Here is a 24,731-nt window from a genome sequence, read left to right on the forward strand (position 1 = left end):
AATACTTAGCAATGTTTATGTTATTATGTATTATATTAATAAATTATGTATCTGAATAATTACTACTAGGAAAGGAGTTATCTCCAGTTCTAAATTTATATTTAATGAACTTGGTGGGGGTTTGATCTAATTAGTTAATTATATTGAGAATGCAATGTTATCATGAGAAAGAAAATATACAAATATATCCTTGGAACACTTTACCACTTGGTATGATAAAATTAAATATAGGAACAAATCAAGTGAAAGGCTGACCCCATCTTCTTGGCTCAAAAGAGAAACCATATTTTAATTATTTTAATCCTAGAATATAATAGGAACTAAATGAACAAAAGGCAAATTTTTCATGTAATTTTAATAGTTTATCTAAATCTGACTATATAAACATCATGATGCTTGATTTATGTATTAATACACCATCTAAGCAATTGGGAAAACAATAGTTGTACCATTTATTGTATATTTTCTCATTCCCTGACATCTTGGCAGGAAACTATAGCACTATTACGAAACATGATTTCAATCTAGCCCCCAGAGATTCAGTAGTCACATTTGTCATCTGCTGTTACATCAAGTTTTAAGGAGTCTGAGGGAGTAGATGGCCTACATTAAAGGGGAATCACATCCACCAGAGATCTAGAAACCCTTAAATTAAGGATGCCGAAAGCAACAGAGGAACTTGGAGACTAGAAGCAGAATGGTTTTTCCATGTGTAGGAATATCCTGAGTGCAACTCATTCCTGACCATTTTGTATTGGGTGACCTTTCTCTGATATACCTGAAAACACTTCTAGTACCTTAGTGTCACCTGGAGACCATTCCCTTACAACTCTCACTCTTTCAAGACAGTCTATCCATTTATGTCACTGGACCCATATCCTTGTCACAATCATAGACCTGCAGTTAACTCTTCTTCCTTTCTTAAAGAATTTGGCAGGCAATTCTTTCTAGCCCAAACCATGTGGTTATATTTGAGATCTTCCCTAAAACATCCTAGCCTCTCAGCTTTAGACCTACTTGATTTTTGTAACCTGTATCTTCATTCCATCTCATTCAGTAATTGATATGGTCACTCTTAAATCTTACTCAAACTCTGCTGTCTCCATTATCTTGAATTCTGAAATTACTCTCTGATCATAATGACACCTACCTTCCATTTTTTGTTTTGATTCACTCTTACAAAATCTATTCTCCTTCCTCACTGTTGTGGCCATGTACCTTGTCCTACTGTAACTCACAGTTTGTTAAAATCCAAACCTGTGCTACCTACCTCCACATTCACTCCCTCCCTTTCTACCTGAAAGATGCTCCTGAGGAAGTCATGCAATCATGAGAATGGATCCAATAAAACTGATGTTATTTGATCTCAATCAAGCCCTCATTGCTGAATCTTTTTATTCTTCTATTATTGACTATCAAGCTTCACTCTCTCATAGAGCTGGAAAAGCATTCTGATCACCTCCAGTGACTGATCATTGTACTTAGGGCTTTTTCTAAAGGACATGCATCATATAAGTAATTCTTTGGTCCCTGTGATTGGGGTTGTATCAGATTTGTATGAATGAAGTTTGGAAGAACAAATGCCCACCTACTGGGCTAGAGGAGGAGTCAAGGAGAAACATTTCCTTCTCCTTTTGAGTGTGGTACTTTAGTGCCAGATTTCCCTTGGTGTTTTTGCAAGGCAAATTCTCTCCATTCCCCACAGAGCCACAACAGCAGTCTTCAATTCTAGCATATGACAGTGAAAATATGGGCTTGATTAAGAGAGTTTGAGTTTCTGATTACCTTCTTGTTCTTTCTTTCCTGAGCACAGATCTTGCTTGGCAATCACTGATATCAAAGAATTCTGAGGTTCTACTTTCTCTTGATTCTTCAAACTCCTTATATCAGTGGTGTCCAAACACAGAAAGGGGAATCATTAATTTATATGTAAGGATCCCTACAGGCTGCATACTGACTTAGTTTTAAAATGTTATCTATATTTTCTTGTATTTTTGTTTTGTTAAATATTTCATTTAATACATTTTAATCTAATTCAGGCAGCATGTTTGGCACCTCTGCCCTATGCTATTCTCCCCTTTCTGCTGAAATTATCACCTCTTATTTCACAGAAAAAGAGCTGTATTTCCCCTCTTCACCACTAATTCATACCTTAAAACCCCACTACTTGACCTCCTCCCATTCTCTCTTCTTAGCATCTGTTTGAGGAAAAATTGACCTACCTCACCTCTTTACTCATCATGCTTTCCTGTATGTTAAGACATTTGTCCCTTTAATCTTTCTCTCTTTCTATCCACTATCTCTTATATCTATATCCACTAATTCTTTCTCTGCTGCCTATAAACATGTTTATGTCTTTTCTATCCTTAAAATACCTTCACTCGACCCTGCATCATCCTATTTTCCCTCCCACTGCCAAAATCCTAGTCACTTGTACTTGTTGCCACTATTTGCCTTTTTCCTTTTAAAAATTATTTTTATTGATATTTTTATTTTTACACATCTTCATTTCTAGATAGATTTCTCCCCTATGCATCAATCCAGCCCTTATAACAATGATTAAATATGGAAAAAGAAGTAGCTTAGAAAAAAATAACCAACATATCAACCATATCTGACAGTATGTGCAATATTTTATACTGCTTGTTGTCTCTCTGCAAAAAAGTGCCAAAAGGTCTGCTTGACACTTCCTTACCCTCGCCATCTACTCTGGTATTTCCTCCTACCAACTTTTCAACCTTTACAATCTATCTTCTGACCCCGTCACTTTATTGAAATTATTCTCTCAAAAGACACAATGTCTCTGAAATCATAGTCTGATGGATGGTCTTTTCCTACTAGACAGTTTTGTTGCCCATGACACCATTAATCACCTCCTTCTTCAAGATATTGTTTCTTCTTTGGATATCTATAAAATTACTCACTTCTGGTAGCCTTCTTATCTTTTTCACTACTCACACTTGTGTATCTCTGGATAAATATTCATTTCCTGCCAAGTAAGCATAGGTATCCTCCTCTTCTCTCTATATTCCTTCCCTTGATGACATCATCTGCTCCCATGAGTTCAATTATCTTCACGTATATGACTCCTAAATATACTTGTCCATCCCTAATGCCTCTCCTGAATTGCAGGTCCATATTACTGTTAGTAATCTGGACATCTTATCATTATCAAATTAAAAATGTTCAATATAGAATAAATTAACTTTTCTTCAAAAAAGCCCATCCCTCATCCAAAATTTCCTATTTCTGTTGAGGACACCACCATCCTTTCTCTTCCCATAATTTTGGAGTTATTCCTAACTTTTCCCGGGCAGGTAGGTGGCACAGTGTCACAGTGTCACAGTGTGTGTGTGTGCGCGTGTGTGTGAATAGTAACAAATCTTAGAGAGTTAAAATGAATATTTTCATTCATTTTTTAACAACAGCTGGGTGGCTAAGTGTATTGAATCACAGTATTGATTTCAAGATGGAAAGTAAGGGTTTAAAAAATGAAGAACTTCATTAATATCTTGGTCTTCACATTCTATTATAATGCTATGCTCATTTTCAGTAAAATGAAAAAATAAATTTCTGGGTCACAGAAATCCATAGAAAAGAAGGAAAATTATCATTTTAGTCAATGTCCTAACCCCCAACCCCCTTTTTTTTAAAAAGCTTCTATTAAGTAGAAGGCAGGAATGGTTTTATTCCTTCTTATTTCCTTTAAATGGGCAGCAAAGTGGGGCAGAAAATAAGAATGCTGGTCCTGGAGTTAGGAAAACTCATATTCATCTGGCCTCAGATTTACTGCCTGGATAAACCTGGGCAAGTCACTTAACCATGACTGCCTCAGTTTCTTCTGCAAAATGAGCCAGAGAAGGAAATGGCAAACCGACTAGAGAATCTTTGCCAACAAAACCCCAAATGGGTTTATAAAGAGTTGGACACAACTCAAAAATGCCCGAACTATAACATTTTTCTTTTCATACCCTTAAATGAATGTATAAACTGAAAGGTGAAGTGGCTAAAAGGCTGCTAAGTAATGGAGGAGACCAAGGTCCCTGAGGAGACACAGGTTGGGTTTCCAGAGTGGTATGGTAGAAATAACAAATTTAGGAAGGAATCTAAACACTAGAAACTCTGGTTATGTCTTTGCCATCAAGTAGCAATACAAGTGAACTCTATTATACAGATTTCAGTTATTTCATGTGTAAAATAACAGGATAACTGATGTCCCTTCCAGATGTAAGGATCTGTGACTCTATTCATATTTAACCATTTCCTTCAGCTGTAGTCGGTCACCATGCTCATAGTTCTCAGATATTCGGTCTAACAACTACTCTTTCAGAAGAAAATATCCATATAGTATACCATCTGTTTTCACCCATCACAGAAAAAAATCCATACGGATGAAACTCTCCTGAATTAATGGGAAGATTGATGTTTTGGATAAGTCATCTGTGGTTATGTCTGTTTTGGTTTTTTTTCTTGGTTAAACATTATAAGTAATTTATTCATGCAAGAAAGGAAACTGCAGACCTAAGGTTAATAACTAAGGAAGGGTGGAGCTCCACTGGAGGCAATAAACAATGCCCACAGGGGCCACAGGCTGACCTAAAGCAAAGGCAGTGGAGCAGGAAAAAAGGGAGAGGAAGAAAAAGATCAAATAAGAATGCAATATGAGAGAGAAGAGGATAAGGAGCAGGAAGAGAAAGAGTTATGAGTAAGAGGTATATATAATGGTAAAATTTCTCCAAAACTTGCCTCAGATGCTACTTGGTAACTCATGTCATTGGCTGAATACTCTTGATGTAAAATAAATATTGTCATCCTAGTTCTAAATAGATTGACATGTATGACAAATGAGTATTGCTTCACCTTAGTCTTTATTCTGAGTAGCTCCTGGTACTGTATGGTATTGCCAGACTCTACTTTATCTCTTTTAGGCATCCACCAGGACAACTGGGCCAGTCACAGAAATTCCCTCTGATCTTCCTTCTAACATTTTTGTTGTTCAGTCATTTTCATTCATGACCAACCCTTCAAGAAAATTTGGGATTTTCTTGATGAAGATACTAGAGTGATTTGCCATTTCCTTCTCTGGCTCATTTTATAGATAAGAAAACTGAGGTAAATAGTATTAAATGGCAGAGTCACTTAGCTAAGTGTCTGAAACCAGATTTGAACTCATAAAGATGCTCTGACTCCAGGCTTTGCACTCTTTCCCAACTTTTGACCTTAATCTAAACACATTATAAACCAAACCATTAGAGAAGTATTGCCACTAGGAAGGGTAAGACAAATCTGCTGCTTCATAGTTTCTTTCATAATTGCTATTACTACCCAAGTCAAATCTTCCTAACTAAACCAACAGAGTTTTATCCATAGTTGAATGTAAGTTCCTTGAGGACAAGGACTGCTGGATTTTTGTCTTTGTAATCCCAGGACCTAGCACAGTGCCTGTGGCATATCAGGTATTGAATGAATAAATGCTTGTTTCTTGACTGAGCCTGACTAAGCTTGAGTGAGACAGTATTTGTCTGATGATTAATATGACACCCCTACAATACTCTAAGTATTATTTAAAATTTCTTTGGGAATACAAAGGAAATATAGGATATGGTCCCTACTTTGAGGCACCTAGCAGTCTAGCTAGAGGCAAAAAATAATATATATAAAACAATGAGAGGGTAATCCATGAACAGAGAACTATTTTGGAACACAGTTAGCATCACTATACATATAGTGACAGAGAAAATTATTTATATTTCTTTAGCTTACCTAGACTTGAAAGTTAACATTTAGTGGGAAAAAACATCACCCCCAAACTGTTGGTAATATCATGGCAAATCACTTCACTTCTCTGTTTCAATTACTTCATTTGTAAAGCTGTGATGATAAAAATCTTACAAGTTTGCAATTATATGGAAAAGATTACTATGTAAAAGTTCAAAGAGTTTCCAGATTGTACAGATTATCACAGAGCACTTGGGTACAGTGCCTTATATTCAGATCATTAAACCATTACAAAAAAAAACAACTCACCACTTCTTGCTGGATATGGCTTGGAGAAGAACCTAGGTCTTGCTCATTCTTCAGTGGATTCAGAGCAACCATTTGTGTATCACATCCATCATATGTGCTTATTCGCCCATCTGCCTCCTGTAACAAGAAGATAAAAAAATACAAAAATTCCCATGGAGTCATCCATGACCACATGTTTCCTATGTCTGCATGTTCTACAACCAACATGGGTGAAGAAATATTAAGAAACTCTACATCCATTTTGTAAAGAATGTTTTTTCAAGAAAAATAATATTTAATGCTTTCAATAGGTTTAGCCTTATTCAAAGGAGTTCAAAACCTTCTCTATCTTTATTTGGGGACCTGGTAAAGGTCTTGAGAGAAAAGTTCTACTTTGGAAAGCTTTGGTCAGTGCCCGTTCTAATTGAGTTAGTTGGTTTTACAACCCTCATAATCCATGAATTTTAAAATTAGAAGTGGTTTTAAAAATGATGAAATCGAACCCTTTCATTTTCCAAATGAGAAAATTAAAGTTCAAAGATATTGACTTGTCTCCCTCATTTCTCCTTTTCTACACTTCAAAACCTGCCTACATGATCACACTTCTATTTTGCTCCAGACACACGGGAAGAGGTAATGCTTTTTGTGCTCCAGTTACCTTAATCCTCTCATTCTTGAAAAGATTTCTCCTCTAATTCTTCTCTCTTTTTCTCATCTTCAATTCCCCCTGATCTAGGGGCTCTCTTCTGCTTCCTTCCTATATACAAACATGCTCAGATCATCTCTGTCCTTAAAAACAAACAAGCAAATAAAACCTCTTCACTTGACTCCTCTATTCTCTATCTTTTTTTTCCCTTTTACTGCCAACCTCTCATGCCTTAACACCTACTCACTTCTCAATATCTTGCAATTTGCTCCTTATCCCACCACTCTCTTGAAACTACTTTATCAAAAATTATCAGCAACCTCTTAAGACAATTCTCCCTGCTATTTCTGACACTCTTGACCATTCCTTCTTACAGCATATTCTCTCTTTAGCTGCCATGACACTGCTCTCTTCTGCTACTTTTCTTAGCACTCCTCTTAAGTCTTAACACTCCTCTATCTCCTTTGTTGGTAATCACCTTTCCCCTTCCCACTACATGCAAGTATACTCAAAAGCCCTCTTCTTCAAACTTCATTCCTTCGCTACTTTCTCTTCCTTGGTTATCTCATCTGTTCCCATGGGCTCAATTACCATCACTATGCAGAGGACTGCTAAGTCCACATATCTATCCCTAATCTCTTTCATGAACTCCAGGCTCCTGTTGCCAACTACTTGGTAAATATCTCTAACTGGATATCTCACTGACATTTCAAACTCAGTATGGTTAAAGAAGAACTCACCATCACTTTCCGCCCCACCCCCAGCTGCTCCTCTTCTAAACTTCTCAGGTTCTATCTAGGGCACCATCATCCTCCTTGTCACCCAATACTTCATTTAAATAGCTTCACTTTGAAGTCCTTCATTTCTGCCTTTACAACAATGTTGGTATATGTCCTTTTTTGTCTATTCATACAGCCACTTCTCAAGTTCAGATCTTCATTATCTCTCACCTTGGCTATTACAGTAGCATTTGAATTGGCCCCAAGTTTCTTTCCTTCCCAATCTGTCTTCCACCCACCTGCCAATGAGATTTTTCTAAACACTAGTTCTAATTATATCTTTCTGATCAATGAGCTCCAGTGGCTCCCTATCTAGGATCATTAAATATAAATTTCCTTGTTTGGCATTCAATATTCTTTATTACCTGGCCCCTTCCTACCTTCCTTGTTTTATGCTTAATTCTTCTCCATTTTTCTATAATTGAATGAAACTGGCCTACTTGTAGGTTCCCAAACATGACTTTCTTTTTCCCATCTCTGTTTCTTTGCAATGGCTGTCCTTCATGCCTGGAATGTTCTGCTTCTTCATCTTTGGCTCTTGGTTTCTTCTTTCAACACTTGCCACCATCTGTAGGTCTTTCCCAGATTCCCCTACTGCTACTGCCTTTCCCACATTGTTTACCTTTTATCTCCTCTATATTTATCTTTTCTTTACTTAACTATTTATATGTTGTTTCTCTTGTTTAAATATGAGCTCTTTGAAGACAGCACTTTTTTTTTTTGTATCCACAGCACAGCATAGGACCTGGAATAAACTTCGGACTTAATAAATGCTTACTGCTTGACTACTTTCTCCCTCATCCCCTGTATCTAATTGGTTTTCAAATCTTGATTTGATCTCCATAGCCCTTTTTGCATTTGTTCCCTCTCTTACAATTCATATGGCCACCAACATAATTCAGGACCTCACCACCTCTCATCTGGACAATTCTCATTTTCCGCATAGCTGCCAAAGCAATTTTCTTTTAATCATGTTGTTGTTCAGTTGTTTCAGTTACATCTGCCATTTCAAACATCATTTGGGGTTTTCTTGGCAAGATACTGGAGTGGTTAGCCATTTCCTTCTCCAGCTCATTTGACAGATGAGGAAACCGAGGCAAACAGAGTTAAGTGACTTGCCCAGCTAGCAATTGTCTGGGACTGGATTGAACTCTGGTTTTTCTGACTCCAGGCCCAGAATTCTATCCATTGTGCTATCTAGCTGCCCTCTTCAATCATGGGTCTGACTCTCCTCAAAATCCTTCAATGTATTCCTACATTCTCTATACTAATATGCAAACTTTTACACTAAGTATTTGTAGCCCTCCAGAATTTGGCTCCCACATATCTTTTTAAGCTGAATATCCCCTCTCCTTTTCATGAATTGAACATTCCAACTACACTCAATTACTAGCCATTGCCCAAACCTGGCATTCCTGTTCTTGTACCTTTTCACATTCCCTTGTCATGCCTGGAATGCACTCCCTCCTTATCTCTGTCACTCAGAGTACTTCACAGTTCACTGAGGATCACTTCCTTCATAAAGCCTTGCCTGACCCGCTTTCTCTTTCCTCAAATTGTCTTGTATTTACTTATTTGCACATATATTGAATTCTATCAAGAAAGCTAAGGGAAGGGACTGCATCCCCCCTCCCCCAATTTGTGTCACTGTGCCTTTTGTGTGGCAGGCATTGAATAAATGCTTACTTGAATTGTCCAAGGCCACATGGGCAAGCAGAAGCAGAGGTAGGATTAGAACTCAAGTATCCTAAACCCACATTTTTCTAGTCTACCATGGTATCTCTTACGTAACCTAATCAGATTTGCTTTTACATCTGTGCTTCAAAATGAATGTTTGATGCTTTGGCTGAGGATGGCTAAGTCATGGATGCATCATCAAAAATTCATCTTGGAAATATATAGTTAAGTTAACTTAGTCCAGAAAGTTTTAATTAAATGAATTAATTCCAGATCTTCAACAAAGGGCATCACTTAATTAAGTTCAGTGTGGTAAGTCTGCTTCTTTTCTTTCTGATGTTTTTTTAAAGCACACTCCTTCAAATTGTTTTTATTTTTCTCTTCCCAATGCGCTACCAGAGAAAGTAAATAAGAATAAATGGGGACTCTGACTATGGATATCTATTTCTGTCTTAAGCCAGCACTTATGTTTTTAAAGTGTAATTTGAACTTCTGTGAATCATTCATTCAACTAAAGTTAATTAATCCACCACTGTGTATGGCACTGTGCTGGACATTGTTAGAACAATAAAGATGACCAAGACAATTTCTGATTTCCCAGAACTAAGGATCTATTGGGAGAGATAGATCCAAATAAAAATAATCAATCTACCTGAAAGAATTCAATAACTGGATATATAAGCAATCTTGTAGAGAAATGATGCAGAATAGAAAAGTATTACTTCCAACTAAGACAGAAAGAAAAGTTCCACAGAGGACATGGTACCCTGAGCCAGATAAATATGATTTTGATTAGCAAAAAGTGAGGGGGGGCATTTCCAGCTGCAGGAATGACATGAATAAGGATACAGAGACAGAAGTCACAGGTTTGGCGGTGAGGTTGATTAGTCTAATTTTAGAATCATATAAATTCAGAGAATAGTGGGAGAATAGTTTGATTATATGGTTGGGACCAAATTGTGGAGTATCTTAAATCCCAGGCTATGAAAATTAGGCTTTTACTTGATAAGACAATGGAGAGCTACTCAAAAATTTTAAGAAAAAGGATGACATGGTCAGGAAATGGCAATAGGGTAAAATGGATGAACCTGGAGAGTTGGGAGTTAAGGAGATGAGTTAGAGGAGGTTGTGTATGCAGCACTTCCATGCAAGTAGAAAGGAGGCAGCAGCAGCAGGAATGAACAGGAGGTGACACAGAAAAGTTTTATAGAGGTAGAATTAACAAGGCTTAGTGATGAGTTAGATATGACTTAGAAGATGAAGAATAAAGAATGATTCTGAGATTTTAAACTTGGATGATGAGAAGCACAGTAATGCTATTAACAGAGATTAGAAAATCAAGAAGAGCTAGTTTTGGTGAGAATCTGATGATGACAATTTTGGATATATTAGACTTGAGGGAGCGATATTTAGGGGAAGAAGAGGTCAGAATATTTTCTCTAGAAAATTTTTATATATATAACATATATATACATACATATCCGACATACATAACAGAGAGCGCATGTCTCTTTTTCTTTCTTTAATAGAGAATATGTTTTTCACAAATTTACTTGTCATCCTTACACAGGGGCCATACTAACCATCTCTGTATCATTCCAGTTTTAGTATATATACATATACCACCAAAGCAAGTACAAGAGGATATGGTTTCATGGAAATCAAGGGACCCAAGAGAGGAAGGAATGTAAATTCTATAGCGTTATCAAGGAATATGAGGACTAAGAAAAGGATGTTGGGTTTACTGATTAGGTCACATATGACATGAGAAAATACTTTTAGTAGGGTGGGGCTTTCTATGTTTGAATTTTCTTAAATCAAATCTTCTAAAAGCTGAGTACATTTTAATTGTCCAAATTATTCCTTTATGCTCAAATTTTAAAATGTGAAGTAATAGTTACTATCTTTACATTTGCTTATGGATGAAAGTATGTAGTGCTAAAATGTTAAATTCTCAGTTGATATACTTTCACTATACTTCCTAAGAGAAAAAGCATGCACCCACCCCTAAGGTTTCTTTTTTTTCCCCCAACTGGCTTATGAAGTAGATATTTTAAATATATTGGGGTTGCTGACAGAAAATCAGAAAACAATGGGAAAGCAATAATTCCCAAGTTAAACACAGAAAGCTAGAAATGCAACATAAGTAATGAGTACCTGTATAAGTGTTCCCGAGGAAGAGGAGGCTCTGTCTTCTTCTTTGTTTCTCTCATGGCCCCACTGTATTGACCAAGGACTTGAAGCTGACTCTGCTCTCTCATCTCCATTCTAGAATAGTATTTATTGAATTGACATTAGCAAAGAGAACAGATCTTTCCATCACAGCCCTCATCCCCTTTCTTCAAACAAGATTTCTTTACATTATCAGGCTCTCTTTTGGGCACTTTTTTATCTCCCAATTTTTTGCTTTCTTTTCTCCCTTTTCACACAAAACAAAGAGTTTAGATTGAGAGGTTGGACACCAATTAAAATCTTACAATCAGGATAAATATTGGAGAAGCATCTGAATCTGACTTGGAAAATTTAACATTAATCTACACATCTTTTAAAAACGTCAGACTGGAAGAATTCTGACTGTTTTTTTGGCCGCTGTTATCCTGTCTCTAAATTTACCAACTCACACCCTTCCCTCTCACAAAACAGCAAAGATCTGTTATCTGGTGGAAAGAGTATAGAAATTTGAGGTTCCCCCAATTTTTTCACACTTATTTCCTTCCTACTTGGGGTTCTCATTAACTTCCCAGAGGAGCTAAAGAATTAGGCCCATTCTGAATGACCCTGGGCCAGTTTGACAGACTACAAAATGAGCATTAAACCTCTTAACAGGAGTATAAGAGATATACAAACTATTCATTACTGCAATTTTCTTCATTTTTTTCAATGGACCCATTGTAATCCTGGTTTTTTTTATGAGTGAAACTGAAACTTATTTCATAAATGGCATCTGTAAATATCTTATTCAATGAAGTATCAGTAAGAATTAGTACCATTACTTTTTAACACTGCTATTCTGGTCCCAGGTAGCACTGCTTTAGACTAAGATGAATATAAATACAGTAAAGTACAATTTCAAAAATTAAACTTGGAGCAATAAATACCATATTTTAAAAACTGGATGATATTTCAATGTTTTCCTTTAATCTGCCACAAACAGGCTTGTTTCCAACAGACCTCTGATACTTTGAGGTAGATTAAATTGTACTTCAGATAAAGGCAAAACCAGATTATAATTATTTCAAACCTTCTAACAGAGCAATATTAATTTTTAAATATTCTCCATGTTTATTTTCATTTTCATATCTTTTCACTTAATTTTTTTCTTTTAGAGATTCAGATAAATAAATCTTAGCAATAAAGAAAAAAATCTTTTCCTTACTTCACTTTTTAGCGAACTTTCTTCTACCTCTTCAACAATTGATGGTGGAAGAGACATGGAGCCTTTCCTTTTCAGCTGAAAGTTACAGTACAAAAAAAGCTAGTCAGGTTACCTCACAACATCACACCCAACCACTCCTTTCCACATTTTTGTGACGCTATTTTTGAAACTTACTTTTTATCCCAGTCGCAGATTTCTTAAGTCCTTTGCCACCCACACTGGCTTCCACACCTATTTCTCTAGGCTCTGCATGCATACTGTAGCTTGGTTGGGTTTGTTTGACTAAATTATTGAGGGGTTGTTTGGGCCCAAACCTAGATACACTTCAGTTGCATTGACTCTTCTATCTTCCTGCCTCATCACCCTGGGAACATCAGGGTCAGGAAGGTACTTTACCATACTTCCCACAGACTGAAATGGGGCTGTCCTTTGAGGAGGAGGTGGGGACTTCAAAGGGTGGCTGCTGCCTGCCTAGTGCAGGAATTTCATAAGCACCTCATTAGTAAACTATGTGAAACAATTTTGGGTCAAGTCCAGAACTAACACACCCTAAGAGTTTTTTTTTTTTTATGTTTATAAGCAATCTCGGGTTAGTGATTCCTTTTAGGAAAAAAAAATTTGCAGAGTACTGGCAAAAATAAAGAATTTCAGGTTAGTTGAAAAAATTAATTTGATGGTTCTTCTTATCCTTTATTCGGGGCACTTTTAACCTTCATGTGAAATGTGGCCCAAAATAATTTAAAAAAAACAACAGGGTATCCTCATAGTGTTAGTAGATTTTAAACTCTAGTTCAATTTAAGCTTTAATAGCTTAAAAACTAGTTTTGGTTGTCTTAAAAATTTTTTTTAAAGCTATTAAATTTCAAAACTGCAGTTAAATTTTGGGATACCCTTTAGTGACTCATATAAATGGACATGTCATAGTTTCCCTACTATACTGGAAGTTCCCTGAAGCCTAGGACCATAACATGTTTTAGTTATCCCTAATTTTCATTAGGATCTAACACAAAAGAGAAGGAAACAAGCATTTACTAGGCACCTATTATATATCAGGCACCATCCTGAGCATTTTTACATGCATGATCTCATTTGAGAGGCTATTATGATTCTTATGTTACAACCAAGGAAACTGAGGCAGATAGAAGTTGAGTGACTTACCAAGGTCACACAGTGTTTGAGGCCATATTTGAACTTAGGTATTCCTGGATTCCAAGTCCAATATCCTATCCATTGTGACAAAGGATTTTGCTATAGTATATACTTTTTGGTCCGAGTTTGCTACTGAGGTCATACTTACTTTCCATTCAGAAACATCCCTCTCAGCCATTCCAGATTCCTCTGTTTCCTTTTCTAATTCTTGTTTTTCTTGCTGCAAACGCTGATGGAGAGCCAAGACTGTTGTCTTCAAGCCCATCAATAAGTCTTCTTTTTTCTGATTCAGACTCAGGATCTGTTCTTTTATACTGTCTATTTCTCTCTGTGTGGGAAAGAAGGATTACATTATTTTATCAAGAGTGGAAACTTGTAGTTACAGATTTCACTGTTATTTAATTAGGAATCAATTAGTAGGATTAAGGATTTGCAGCTGGGAAAGGATCTGTGGGGTCATCAAGGCTAAGCCTTTCATTTTATATAAGGAAACTGAGATTTGGTATCTGAGGTCATACAGGTAGGAGATCAAGGATTGGAAACCAGATCCTTGGTCTCCAAAGCCAGCCTTCAAGTTCTATGACACAAAGCTGTCTCACTATCTTGGTGACCAGGGGAGGAGGCTATAAATATCTCATAGATCTATTACTAGTCTTGAACTCTGCTATGACACAAGGAGAACACAGAGTGCTTAAGATTTTAAGCTATTAAAGCTTTAAATTGCCCAAAGACTTTTGGAAGACCTTACATATCTTCTCCTTGTTTAGCCCAACACAAAGGAAAATAAACACACAAGTCTAAGAAACAAAAAAAAGTGCTTTAAAATCATTTATTTTATTTATTTGGAATATTTTCCCATGGTTATATGATTCATGATTTTTCCCACCTCTTTTTCCTCCCCACTCCCAGAGCTGACAAACAATTCTACTGGGTTATACATGTATCATTGTTCAAAACCTACTTCTATATTATTCATATTTGCAATAGTGATAAAAGTTTTTCTTATTTTAAAAATACTGTCATGAACACTTAAAAGAAATAGACATTCAATTCAATCAAATTTAGCAAAAACGTATTGAGTACTATTATATGGTATGAGGGAAATAGAACTGAACTCTGGATTCACAGGACTTGGATTCAAGTTCACCTCTGGCATTTGTTATCTCTATGACCCTCATTAAGTCACTTCATTTCTATGGGCCTCATTTTCCTCATCTATAAAATGGAAAGTTGGACTGCATGACCTCTAAGGTCCTTTCCAGCTCTAAATCTGCGGAGAAACAGCTACTTACCATCCAAAACCTTAAGTACTCCTGGGGTAAAATAGCATGGGTTACAGATAAATACATAAAAATCCCAAAATACAAACTAATTTGGAGCTGAGGGACAAGGCACAATGAAGGGGGAGAGGGAAAAGTTAGAAAGTGGCACATGAACTGTACCATTAAAGGAAGCCAGTGATTGTAGCAGGTGTAAGTGAAGAGGGCAGAACCAAGATGGTGGAATAAAAGGAAGCACAAAAAATCCCATCCACAACTCCTTCCAACAGATTTATAAAATATACCAGACTGAATCCTGATGGCGAAATACATAAAAAAGTCACAATGAGTCCCTTTGTCTGGCTCAGTTCAACAAAGAGATATAGATGGGTCAATAGATCTTGAGGATAATGTTGAGAACAGGAGCATGTAGCATGTGGTAAATAAAGGCACTTTAGTACCCAGAGAAAGGCTGTACACAAGAACAAAATGTGGTCTCAGACCCATACTGGGATACCCCCAGACCCATGGACACTGCAACAGGGACAGGTACCAACTGATAGCTTTGTTGCTCATGAACCAGTTCTTGGTCACAGATCCAGAACAGAATGAGAAGGAAATCTGCACTGGCAGGAACCCAAGTTGACACTGCCTTTCTCAGGTAGGAAGGTGCTGGATGGTGTACCTAGAAAGAAGTAAACCCGAAAGCCAACAGTGGTATACATCCCTAAGCTTGGAGTAGGGTTGCACTTTCAGCATCTAGCCTAGCCTGCTGAGGAATAAGCAAGGCAAGAAACCCAGACCAAAGTGGAGCCTATAATTCTGCCATATTGGATCAATGGAGATTTCCATCTTGTTGGGGTGGAGTATAGGAGTAGTCAGTCTATTCTTGCACAGACTCAAAGCCAAATCAGAAACTTGCAGAGCTCAGACTAGGGGCTTGGGAAGGGTATCCAGAAGCAATCTGACTTTCCCCTGGATCAGATCCCTTAAGGGAGCACTGAAAGCTTGCAAGTCCTCAGCTTGTCCCTGAGATCCTAGAATAATACTACATTCAATAACTCAAGAAAGAAGCAATGGGATCAACCAAGATCTTCCCTCCAGAAGTATGGCAGAACCTAGCCCTTATATCAAGCCCAAAGTTAGTAAGCTATTTGAAAGAATGGGCAAAAAAGTCCCTGCAAAACAACAAACCCTATCAAAGCAAGCAATTATGGTGGCAGGGACATTTAAGACACAAAAATAGAAGAGAATGACTAAAACATTTACAAGCAATGCCTCAGAGAAAAACACAGCTTGAGCAAAAACTGAACTTTTAAAATTCCTGGAAGAGATGGAGTAAAAGTTTAAAGAAAAGAGTTAAAAATATTTTAAAGACTGGAATGAGAATGTTTGAAGGAAAAATTGGAAAAGAATTAAGAACTATGGAAGAAAGAATTTATTTATTTTTATTATTATTTTTTAACCCTTAACTTCTATGTATTGGCTCCTAGGCAGAAGAATGGTAAGGGTAGGCAATGGGGGTCAAGTGACTTGCCCAGGTTCACACAGCTGGGAAGTGTTTGAGGCCAGATTTGAACCTAGGACCTCCTGTCTCTAGGCCTGATTCTCAATCCACTGAGTTACCCAGCTGCCCTCTGGAAGAAAGAATTAAAAGGAAATTAAAAGCAATGTTAATAGCTTGAAAAGCTTAAAGTATAAACACACATAAATAATAAAATACATAAATAGGAATAATGTGATATTATAAATATATATCACGGCAAAAATAAGTAATATATTACATATTACCTATAATGAATAATCTCACAGCAAAAACTTAACTGGATAACCGATGAAGGAGAAAAAATTTAAGTCATTGGATTTTCTGAATATCATAATCAAAAAGAGCCTAGGCATCAATTTCAACAAATCTTGAAAAGAAAACTGCCCAAATCTCTTAGAATCAAACCACCAATTTCTTTTTGAAAGAAACCCCAAAAGGAAATTTCCCAGAAATATCATATCCAAACCTCAAAGCTTCCAGGTCAAAGAAAAAATACAGCAAGCATCCAGAAAGAAAGAATTCAAGTATCAATGAGCCATAGTCAAAATCACACATGATTTAGCAACCACTAGTATAAAGCAGCAGAGAACTTGGAATACAATATTCCAGAATGCAAAGGATATAGGCCTGCAGCCAAGAATAACTTGCCCAGAAAAACTGATTATACCCTACAGGAAAATAAATGTATCTTAAATGAAATAGAGTACTTCCAAAGCTGTCAATGTCTGAAATTCCAATACAAAAGTGAAGAGATGCATAAAAAGGTAAAAGAGAATAAACAATGATAAAGAACTAAACAAGGATAAATAATTGCTTGCATTCAAATATGGGAGATGATACATGTGTCCCCCCTGAACTCTATCATCATTAGGGGTCATAGAGGAAATCCAATTTGTCTAATAATGCCTGGAGAGGTTCTTTTATGTGTTGATCTAAAAAAAAAAAGAATTGGAAAGGAAGGAGAAAACACTAAAGGGGGAAAGGAAAAGAAGGTACTTGGAGACTATTTTACATAATCAGAATGCATAAGTAGATATCTATATAAACAAGGAGAAGCAGGTAGGCAGAGTGGCTGACAGTTGAACCTCACTCTCACCTCAATTGGTCAAAAAGAAAGACTACACATATCCAGATATGTTTGGATTGAAAAATCTATTTCACTGAATAGAAAAACAGAAGGAAAAAGAGAAAGGGGAGGAAGAGTTAGGAGGAAGATTAAGGGGGAGAGAGAAAAATCTCTTTGGATGAATGTCATATGGCATTTAAAATTACTTTTATGTACCAGAATTTCATTAAAATTATTATTTAGAAAACTATTATTAAAAACCTATTCTTAATCATGAAGGTGAAACAAAGGCAAGGTCTAGCCTCTCTTGTCTTTGTGTTCATAACTGTATGATTCTGGAGCTTGGAAGGACAGAAGGAAGGAAATGAGAATTTATTAAGTGCCTGCTCTGTTCTAGTTACTGTACTTTATAAATGTTCTCTCATTTGATCCTCACAACAATCCTGGGAGGTAGGTGCTATTATTATTCTCATTTTACAGATGACGGAACTGAAGAAGATGACTTGCCCAGAGTTACACAGTTAATAAGTTTCTGAGACCAGCCTGGATCCAATTCTGATCTTCCTGACTTCAGGAACAGCTCTATCTGCTGTGCCACTTTGCTGCCTACTTTATAATTGAAATTCAGATACTGAAATAAAGAGTCAGATATTGAAAGACCAACATGGGACCAGAGAATGGTAGTTTAAGCATCACTTTGCAAATAAACATAAATACTTTCAAGGTAGTACAATAATTAAATGTACAAAGATTAAATCACTCCTTTCATTCCTGCTCCTCCTTCTTTCCTTTCTATCTCCTAAAGATCTTTTATATGCTCAGTTTAGATGGGTGGTTTGAGAATCTAAGAAGGATCTTCTATTGTTAGGAGCTTTTCAGGGGGCAGTAATTAGGATGTTTGGAATAAAGAATGGGAAGTATTGTTTGTGCAGAAGTTAAAAGACTATTGGAGTCAGTGTGGTTAGGTGGAAAGAGAACAGGTTTTGGATTTGGGGACCTGAGATCAAACTCTGCCTTTGAAACTTACTATCTGTGTAATCACAGGAAAGTCCTTTCTGGGTCTTAGTTCCTTCATCTTGAAAAGGAGGGGTTAGACTTTGATGATCTAGAATAGAAGGTCCCTTCAAATCTATGATTCTGGTACTTCATCTAGGACTAACTACTTTTTATAACTGTGAGCAAGTCAGTCTAAGTCTCAGTTTCTTCACCTTCAAAATGGAAATACTGATATGACCTATATACTTCATAGATATTGCTATGCAAGTCAAATATAAATGGAAAGGTCCTCTACAAAACACACATACACGCAAGTTTTATAAAGGTAAAAGAGGAATAATCCTGAGTTTAGAAATCAAGAGTCTTGGATTTTAGTTCCAAATATGACCCTTTGTTGTGGTTCAGTCATTTTCAGTCACATTTGACTCTTCCTGACCCCATTTGCAGTTTGGTTTTTGGCAAAGTTACTGGAGTGATCTGCCATTTCTGTCTTCAAGTTCAGTTGACAGATAAGGAAACTGAGGCAAAGAGGATTAAGTGACTTGCTCAGGGTCAGAGAGCTAGTTAGTGTCTGAGGCCAGATTTGAACTCAGAAACAGGAGTCATCTTGACTCCAAGCCCAGCACTTTATCCAAAGAGTCTCCTGGCTATCTAAAAAAAAACAAAAACAACAACAACCAAAAAAAACCATAACTCATTTACATGCACAGAGGCTTTTTTCCCCCAACTTGGGAAATGACCAAGTTTCATGACATGATTACTGAGGTCCCTTCTACTTTTGAAATAATACTATTCAATGTTTATTTTTATTGTCTTATTATTACTGCTGCCACTGCTAATTGCAAATTGATAACAGGGCAAAGACAGTATTAATAATAAGGGCTCAGTTTTCAGCAAACAGTGAACCCAGCACAGTCAAGTTTTTTTTATTGGAGGGACTAACTGTTAACATGAGTAAGGGACAAAGAAAGGACCTTTACAGAATCATTTAACAGAGATAATTAAGCACAACTAGGTCAAGAAAAGCATTCTTTGATGGGCTACCTACTTTTACATGTGAACAGCTTTGTGATTTAGACCTTTTCATCATAAAAATATTCATTATTATGAGAATTTTCTTTTTCAATTATAGTCCTCTAAGTATCTCACCTGAAATAAATTCCTCACCTACCATATTTTGCGGTCAGTCTCACAAATGTAGGCCTGGATCAGAGTAGACACCTGGAGACCTCTCTAGGTTGTAGCTGCCTTACATGTCTATCCCTGTCCTACTGGAAGGAATGAAAAGGGCTAAACTGGACATCTCAAAGCAGATCAGGCCTAAAGTGGACAATCTGATTTGTCCAATAAGTTAGTATAGTGGGTTTTTACTATAGCACATTTCCTGCTTCCTCATACCTTGGGCACTGGGGGCTATTGTTCTCTTTTTGTTTTAGGAATTTGGGGGATTTAGGATTGTTTAGTTCAAGTAGTTATGAGTCACTTTAGAAAATGGGAATGGGTGGGAAATATGTGTAGCAAATACACCACGGTTAAAAGGACTAACTACCAAGGAAATAAAATAGCACCTCACATTACATGTCACCTATAATATGTACTCAACAAATACTGAAAGAAGAAATGAAACTCACCTGTACATGAGGCAAAGTGGTGGCTTGGTCTGGAGAAAAGTTTTCAGGAGAGAATTCAGTTGAATAATTCTTTAAGAGGTACTTCAGCTTTTCTATTTCTTGGTCACATTCATCAATCTGTTTCATGACAAGCTATAGAAAGAAAAACATCACTTGATTTACAAATCTGACTCTGGAATTCTTCTATTACTTTACCAAAGCAGAACACCTGACAATCAAGCTTCATTTCTGGATTCTGATCAGCCTGGCAGCTGGGACACAATACTATCTGCTGGCATATTCCTATAAGAAGTTCTGTGAAAATTCCTGCATGTAGACTTTTTCCATTTATTTGATGGAAAGCAGCAACACAAACTAACACAAAGACACACACAGACACAGACACAGACAGACACAGACACACACACACACACACACACACACAGCATCTGATCCGTTTGTGCCTGATTCACCTTTGATGAACAAACAGAGCAATCTTTAAGGAATTTCTGCATAAAAACATTTCAGGATTAGCTTAACAAACTACAATAATACTGATTTGTTTAGTCATTTTTCAGTTGTGTCTGATTCTTTGTGACCCAATCTGGAGTCTTCTTGGCAAAGAAAATGGAGTGGTTTGCCCTTTCTGTCCCCAGCTTATTTTAAAGATGAGGAAACTGAGGCAAATGTATTAAGTGACTTCCCCAGGGTCACACAGAGTCTGAAGCTAGATTTGAATTCAGGAAGATGAGCCTCCAGGTTTAGTACTCTATATACTGTGCCACCTGGCTATCAATGATATTTTGCCGATAATTACCTCAATAGTATAAGATATATATGACTTCCTCCTAGTAGTATTATATTCACAGCAAAGGGGGAGAAATAGTCAAAGTTAAGGTACATTTTGTGTCCATGTAGCCATAGCCTAGAACTGGCAGAGTTAACTTGTATAGCCACATGGCCAAAATATGATGAAAAATTAAGTAATCTTAAAGAAAAAGGTACATCCCATAGGAAGATTTGGATGTAGCTTCTGAAATAGGGGATTGAAAAGGAAGTAATTGATTACCAGCCTATAAGATGTCATGGTATAGTAAAACTATACCATGACATCTAGCTCTAGGGATCCTCCCAAGCCCAAAGCATCCTTAAAGTCTCTGCTCTTCTTGAGAGATAGCAGACGTAGGTGGCAGTCAAAGTTATTATAACAACAGTCTTCTTCCTCCCCCAAATTGGTCCACTAAAGTGCCTCAGTTTCAACTGGGGTTCTAGAAAGCAGAATATTGCTTCTTACAAGGCTTCTCAATCACCAGAGGCATTAAAAATCAACTCATAGCAGTAACCATCAAAACAATCTGGTACTGGCTAAGAAATAGTGGATCAGTAGAAGAGATTAGATGTACAAAATTAGATGTACAAAACCTAGTATAAATGACCACTGTAATTTAATGCTTGATAAATCAAGCTTTGGGGACAAGAACTCATTATTTGACAAAAACTACTGGGAAAATTGGAAAACTATATGACAGAGACTGGGGAAAGACCAACATCTCACACAGTATACCAAGATCCAGTCAACATGTATCCGTGATTTAAACATTAAAGGGTGATACCATAAGCAAATTTGGGGAGCATGGAATAGTTTACCTGTCAGATCTATGGACCATGGGAAAGAATTTATAAACAAACAAGAGGTAAAGAGCAGTATAGTATGTAAAATGGATCATTTTGATTATATTAAATTAAAGGTCTCTGTACAAACAAAATCAAAGCATCCAAGATTAGAAGGAAAGCAGAAAGTTTGGAATTTTCTTTTTACAATATCTCTGATAAAGTTCTTATTTCTCAAATATATAGAGAACTGAGTCAAATGTGTAAGAATGTAATTTTACAACTGATAAATGGTCAAAGGATATGACCTTTTGACATACAAAGGATATATGTAGTTTGCAGATGAAAAAATCAAAGCCTATCTATAGTCATATGCAAAAAAGCTCTAAATCACATTTGATTAGAGAAATGCAAATTAAAATAACTCTGAGATACCATCTATTGGCCAATATAACAGAAAAAGAACATGATAAATGTTGAAGGGGATGAGGAAAAATGGGATACTGCTCCACTATTGGTGGAGCTATGATCTGATCCAACCATTCTAGAGAACAATTTGGAACTTTGCACAAAGGGCTCTAAAACTGGGCATACATTTGATCTAGTAATACCATTACCAAGCCTGCATCATAAAGAGATTAAAAACAAGGGGAAAAGGACATATGTGTAGAAAAATATTTATGGCAGTTCTTTTTGTAGTGGCAAAGAATTAGAAACGGAAGGATTGCCTACCAAGTGGGAAATAATTGAACAAGCTGTGGTAGATGATTATGAAGGAATATTATTGTGTTGTAAGAAATGACAAGGAGGATGATTTTGGAAAAACCTGGAAAAACTTGCATGATTCAAAATGAAGTGAGCAGAACTGTATAGAGTAACAGCAATATTTTTTAATCAACAACTGTGAATGACCTAGTTAGTCTGAGTAATTGTCTCAAGGCAATCCTGGAGAATCATGATAAAAATGCCATCCAACTCCTGAGAAAAAAACTGATGGAATCTGAATGTATACTCTTTCTTCTTTTTTAAAAATTTATCATCTCTTCTACAAAATGACTAACGTGAAAAATGTTTTAAATGTGCACATGTAAAATCTATATCAGTTTGCTTACTATCTCAAGGAAGGAGGAGAGGTTTGAGGGAGTGAGAGAGAGAGAGAGAGAATTTGGAACACAACATTTTTTTAAATGATGTTAAAAAAGAATAAAATCTGTAAAGATGGATTTAATTTAAAAATTAAAGGTTAATTAAAGAAATTAAACTGTTGAACCAAAAAATATCTATTCATGGAATTAGTGCCCTTCAAATGTTTAAGAATGGTCCACTGTGTGTAAGTCAAAACATAATTTTGACCTGTTTTTCCTGACACTAGGTCCAATACTCTATCTATTGTACCACCTAGCTAGGAGGTAACAAATTGCAGCTATAAACAGTTATGCTTTCCCCTGTTAAAAAAAGAAAATGAAAATAGCAAGTCTTTTTATGAACATTTCTACCCACTACATTTTATGTCAGTAAAAACCACTCACCTTCAATATTTCATTTTGTTCATGGGTTGCCTTCTCTAACATTTTCACATCTTGTAAAAGCTGATTTGTCCTTTCAAATACTGGCAAAGATTTCATTCCTGTTTCAGGCAATCTCAGGACCACTTGATAAGACTCTATCTCAGCAATTGCCTTCTTCATGGGCTTTATGTTGTCAAGTATGACCTAAAGTGAAAGGTGCCAACATTTGTAAATGTGAAAGAAAAAAGTAAGTGCAAAGCTTAATTACTGAAAATAAGTTATTCTATTGCTTAATACTGGAAATAATACTTGAGTATTTTAAGATGTTTCCTCAGGTTGCTACTGCATGACTAGTGTGAGTCTCCATCATTAAATTTTATTCTTCCACTATCATTTGTTTAGAATTTATAGCAATAATCAATTATTGGGAATTTTTGTTCTGTTATGAGCATATTGTTTTACTTAAGGACTAGCCCAATACTCTGTATACAGAAGGTACTTAATATTTGTTGAATCAAATAACTAGACAAAAGATACTTGAAAATAGAGCTGAGAATTTTTGAAAATTTGTTCCTACCAAGTCCACCTCTGAGCTCTTCTTAGTGGATATATATCTATCTTTTATGTTTCTCATTTATCCAGTCTCAATACCTTGGACTCATTCATCTTTGACTCTTCAATATCCTTTATTTTCAACTTAATATCATTTGCTAAATTCTGTTGATTCTACCTACAATATCTCTCCCTTCTATTTTCATTTGCCACCAGTGTAGTTGAGATTTTCTTTTCCTACCACTTGGAAAATGGTAATAGCCTTTCTAACACTTCTCCCTGCTTCCTCTTTTATCTTCTTTCATGCCACCTATAATCTTCCTAATGCACAGGATCATAATAGTCCTCTGCTTTTAAAAATATTAATGGTTAATCATGCTTATTTTAATGAAATTTAAATTTCTTAGTTTACATACAAAGCTTCATCATAATCAGATTCTAGGCAACCTTTTTAGACTCAGTTCATATTAATTTCCTTCTTGTATCATTAAGTCCAACCAAACTGGCTAGCTCTCAACAAATACGTCGATCTCATCCTGTCCTCTCTGCCTCTATGCCTTTGGATATACCATCACCCACCCACTCCTGTCCTTTCCTTCCTTCAAGGTCCAGCTCAGGTGTCTTATCCTCCCAGAATCCTTGTCTGGTCTTCCCAAGTATCAAACAGAGAACAAGTGGTTCCCTTTCCCCAACAACTTTGAACACTTCAGAAAATTTTGCTTGTCCATCCCATGAATTTAATCATCTTCTAATTCATAACTATTTGTGTATGGATAAGAATTTGGTGGGTTTTTGTTTCATCTCTGAATCTTTGACAATTACCAAAGTATGTTTTATATAAACAGTGCTTAGTAAATGGCTATAGAATTAACCTTATTTGACTTTGGTTTTTCATGTATTCCTCAGTTTGCATATAATTTTGATCCAGATATTAGACTAACAACTGCTGA

The 24,731-nt window shown here is 36.3% G+C and overlaps 1 protein-coding gene and 1 pseudogene across 1 annotated transcript in view; both read right to left on the reverse strand.

Annotated features, from left to right (window-relative positions):
• Positions 1-24,731, reverse strand: part of SYNE2 (spectrin repeat containing nuclear envelope protein 2) — a 419,774-nt gene that overhangs the window by 142,059 nt on the left and 252,984 nt on the right. Inside the window, exons 65-70 of the mRNA XM_044664857.1 lie at positions 23,251-23,433; positions 20,132-20,263; positions 13,782-13,961; positions 12,485-12,559; positions 11,266-11,376; positions 6,028-6,144 (exon numbers count right to left, since the gene is read on the reverse strand). Coding sequence (XP_044520792.1) covers positions 6,028-6,144; positions 11,266-11,376; positions 12,485-12,559; positions 13,782-13,961; positions 20,132-20,263; positions 23,251-23,433 — 798 coding nt within the window. The remainder of the gene's footprint in view (positions 1-6,027; positions 6,145-11,265; positions 11,377-12,484; positions 12,560-13,781; positions 13,962-20,131; positions 20,264-23,250; positions 23,434-24,731) is intronic.
• LOC123238369 lies at positions 10,634-10,731 on the reverse strand (annotated as a pseudogene).

Source organism: Gracilinanus agilis, chromosome 2, assembly GCF_016433145.1.
Source record: "Gracilinanus agilis isolate LMUSP501 chromosome 2, AgileGrace, whole genome shotgun sequence".
Lineage (NCBI taxonomy): Eukaryota > Metazoa > Chordata > Mammalia > Didelphimorphia > Didelphidae > Gracilinanus > Gracilinanus agilis.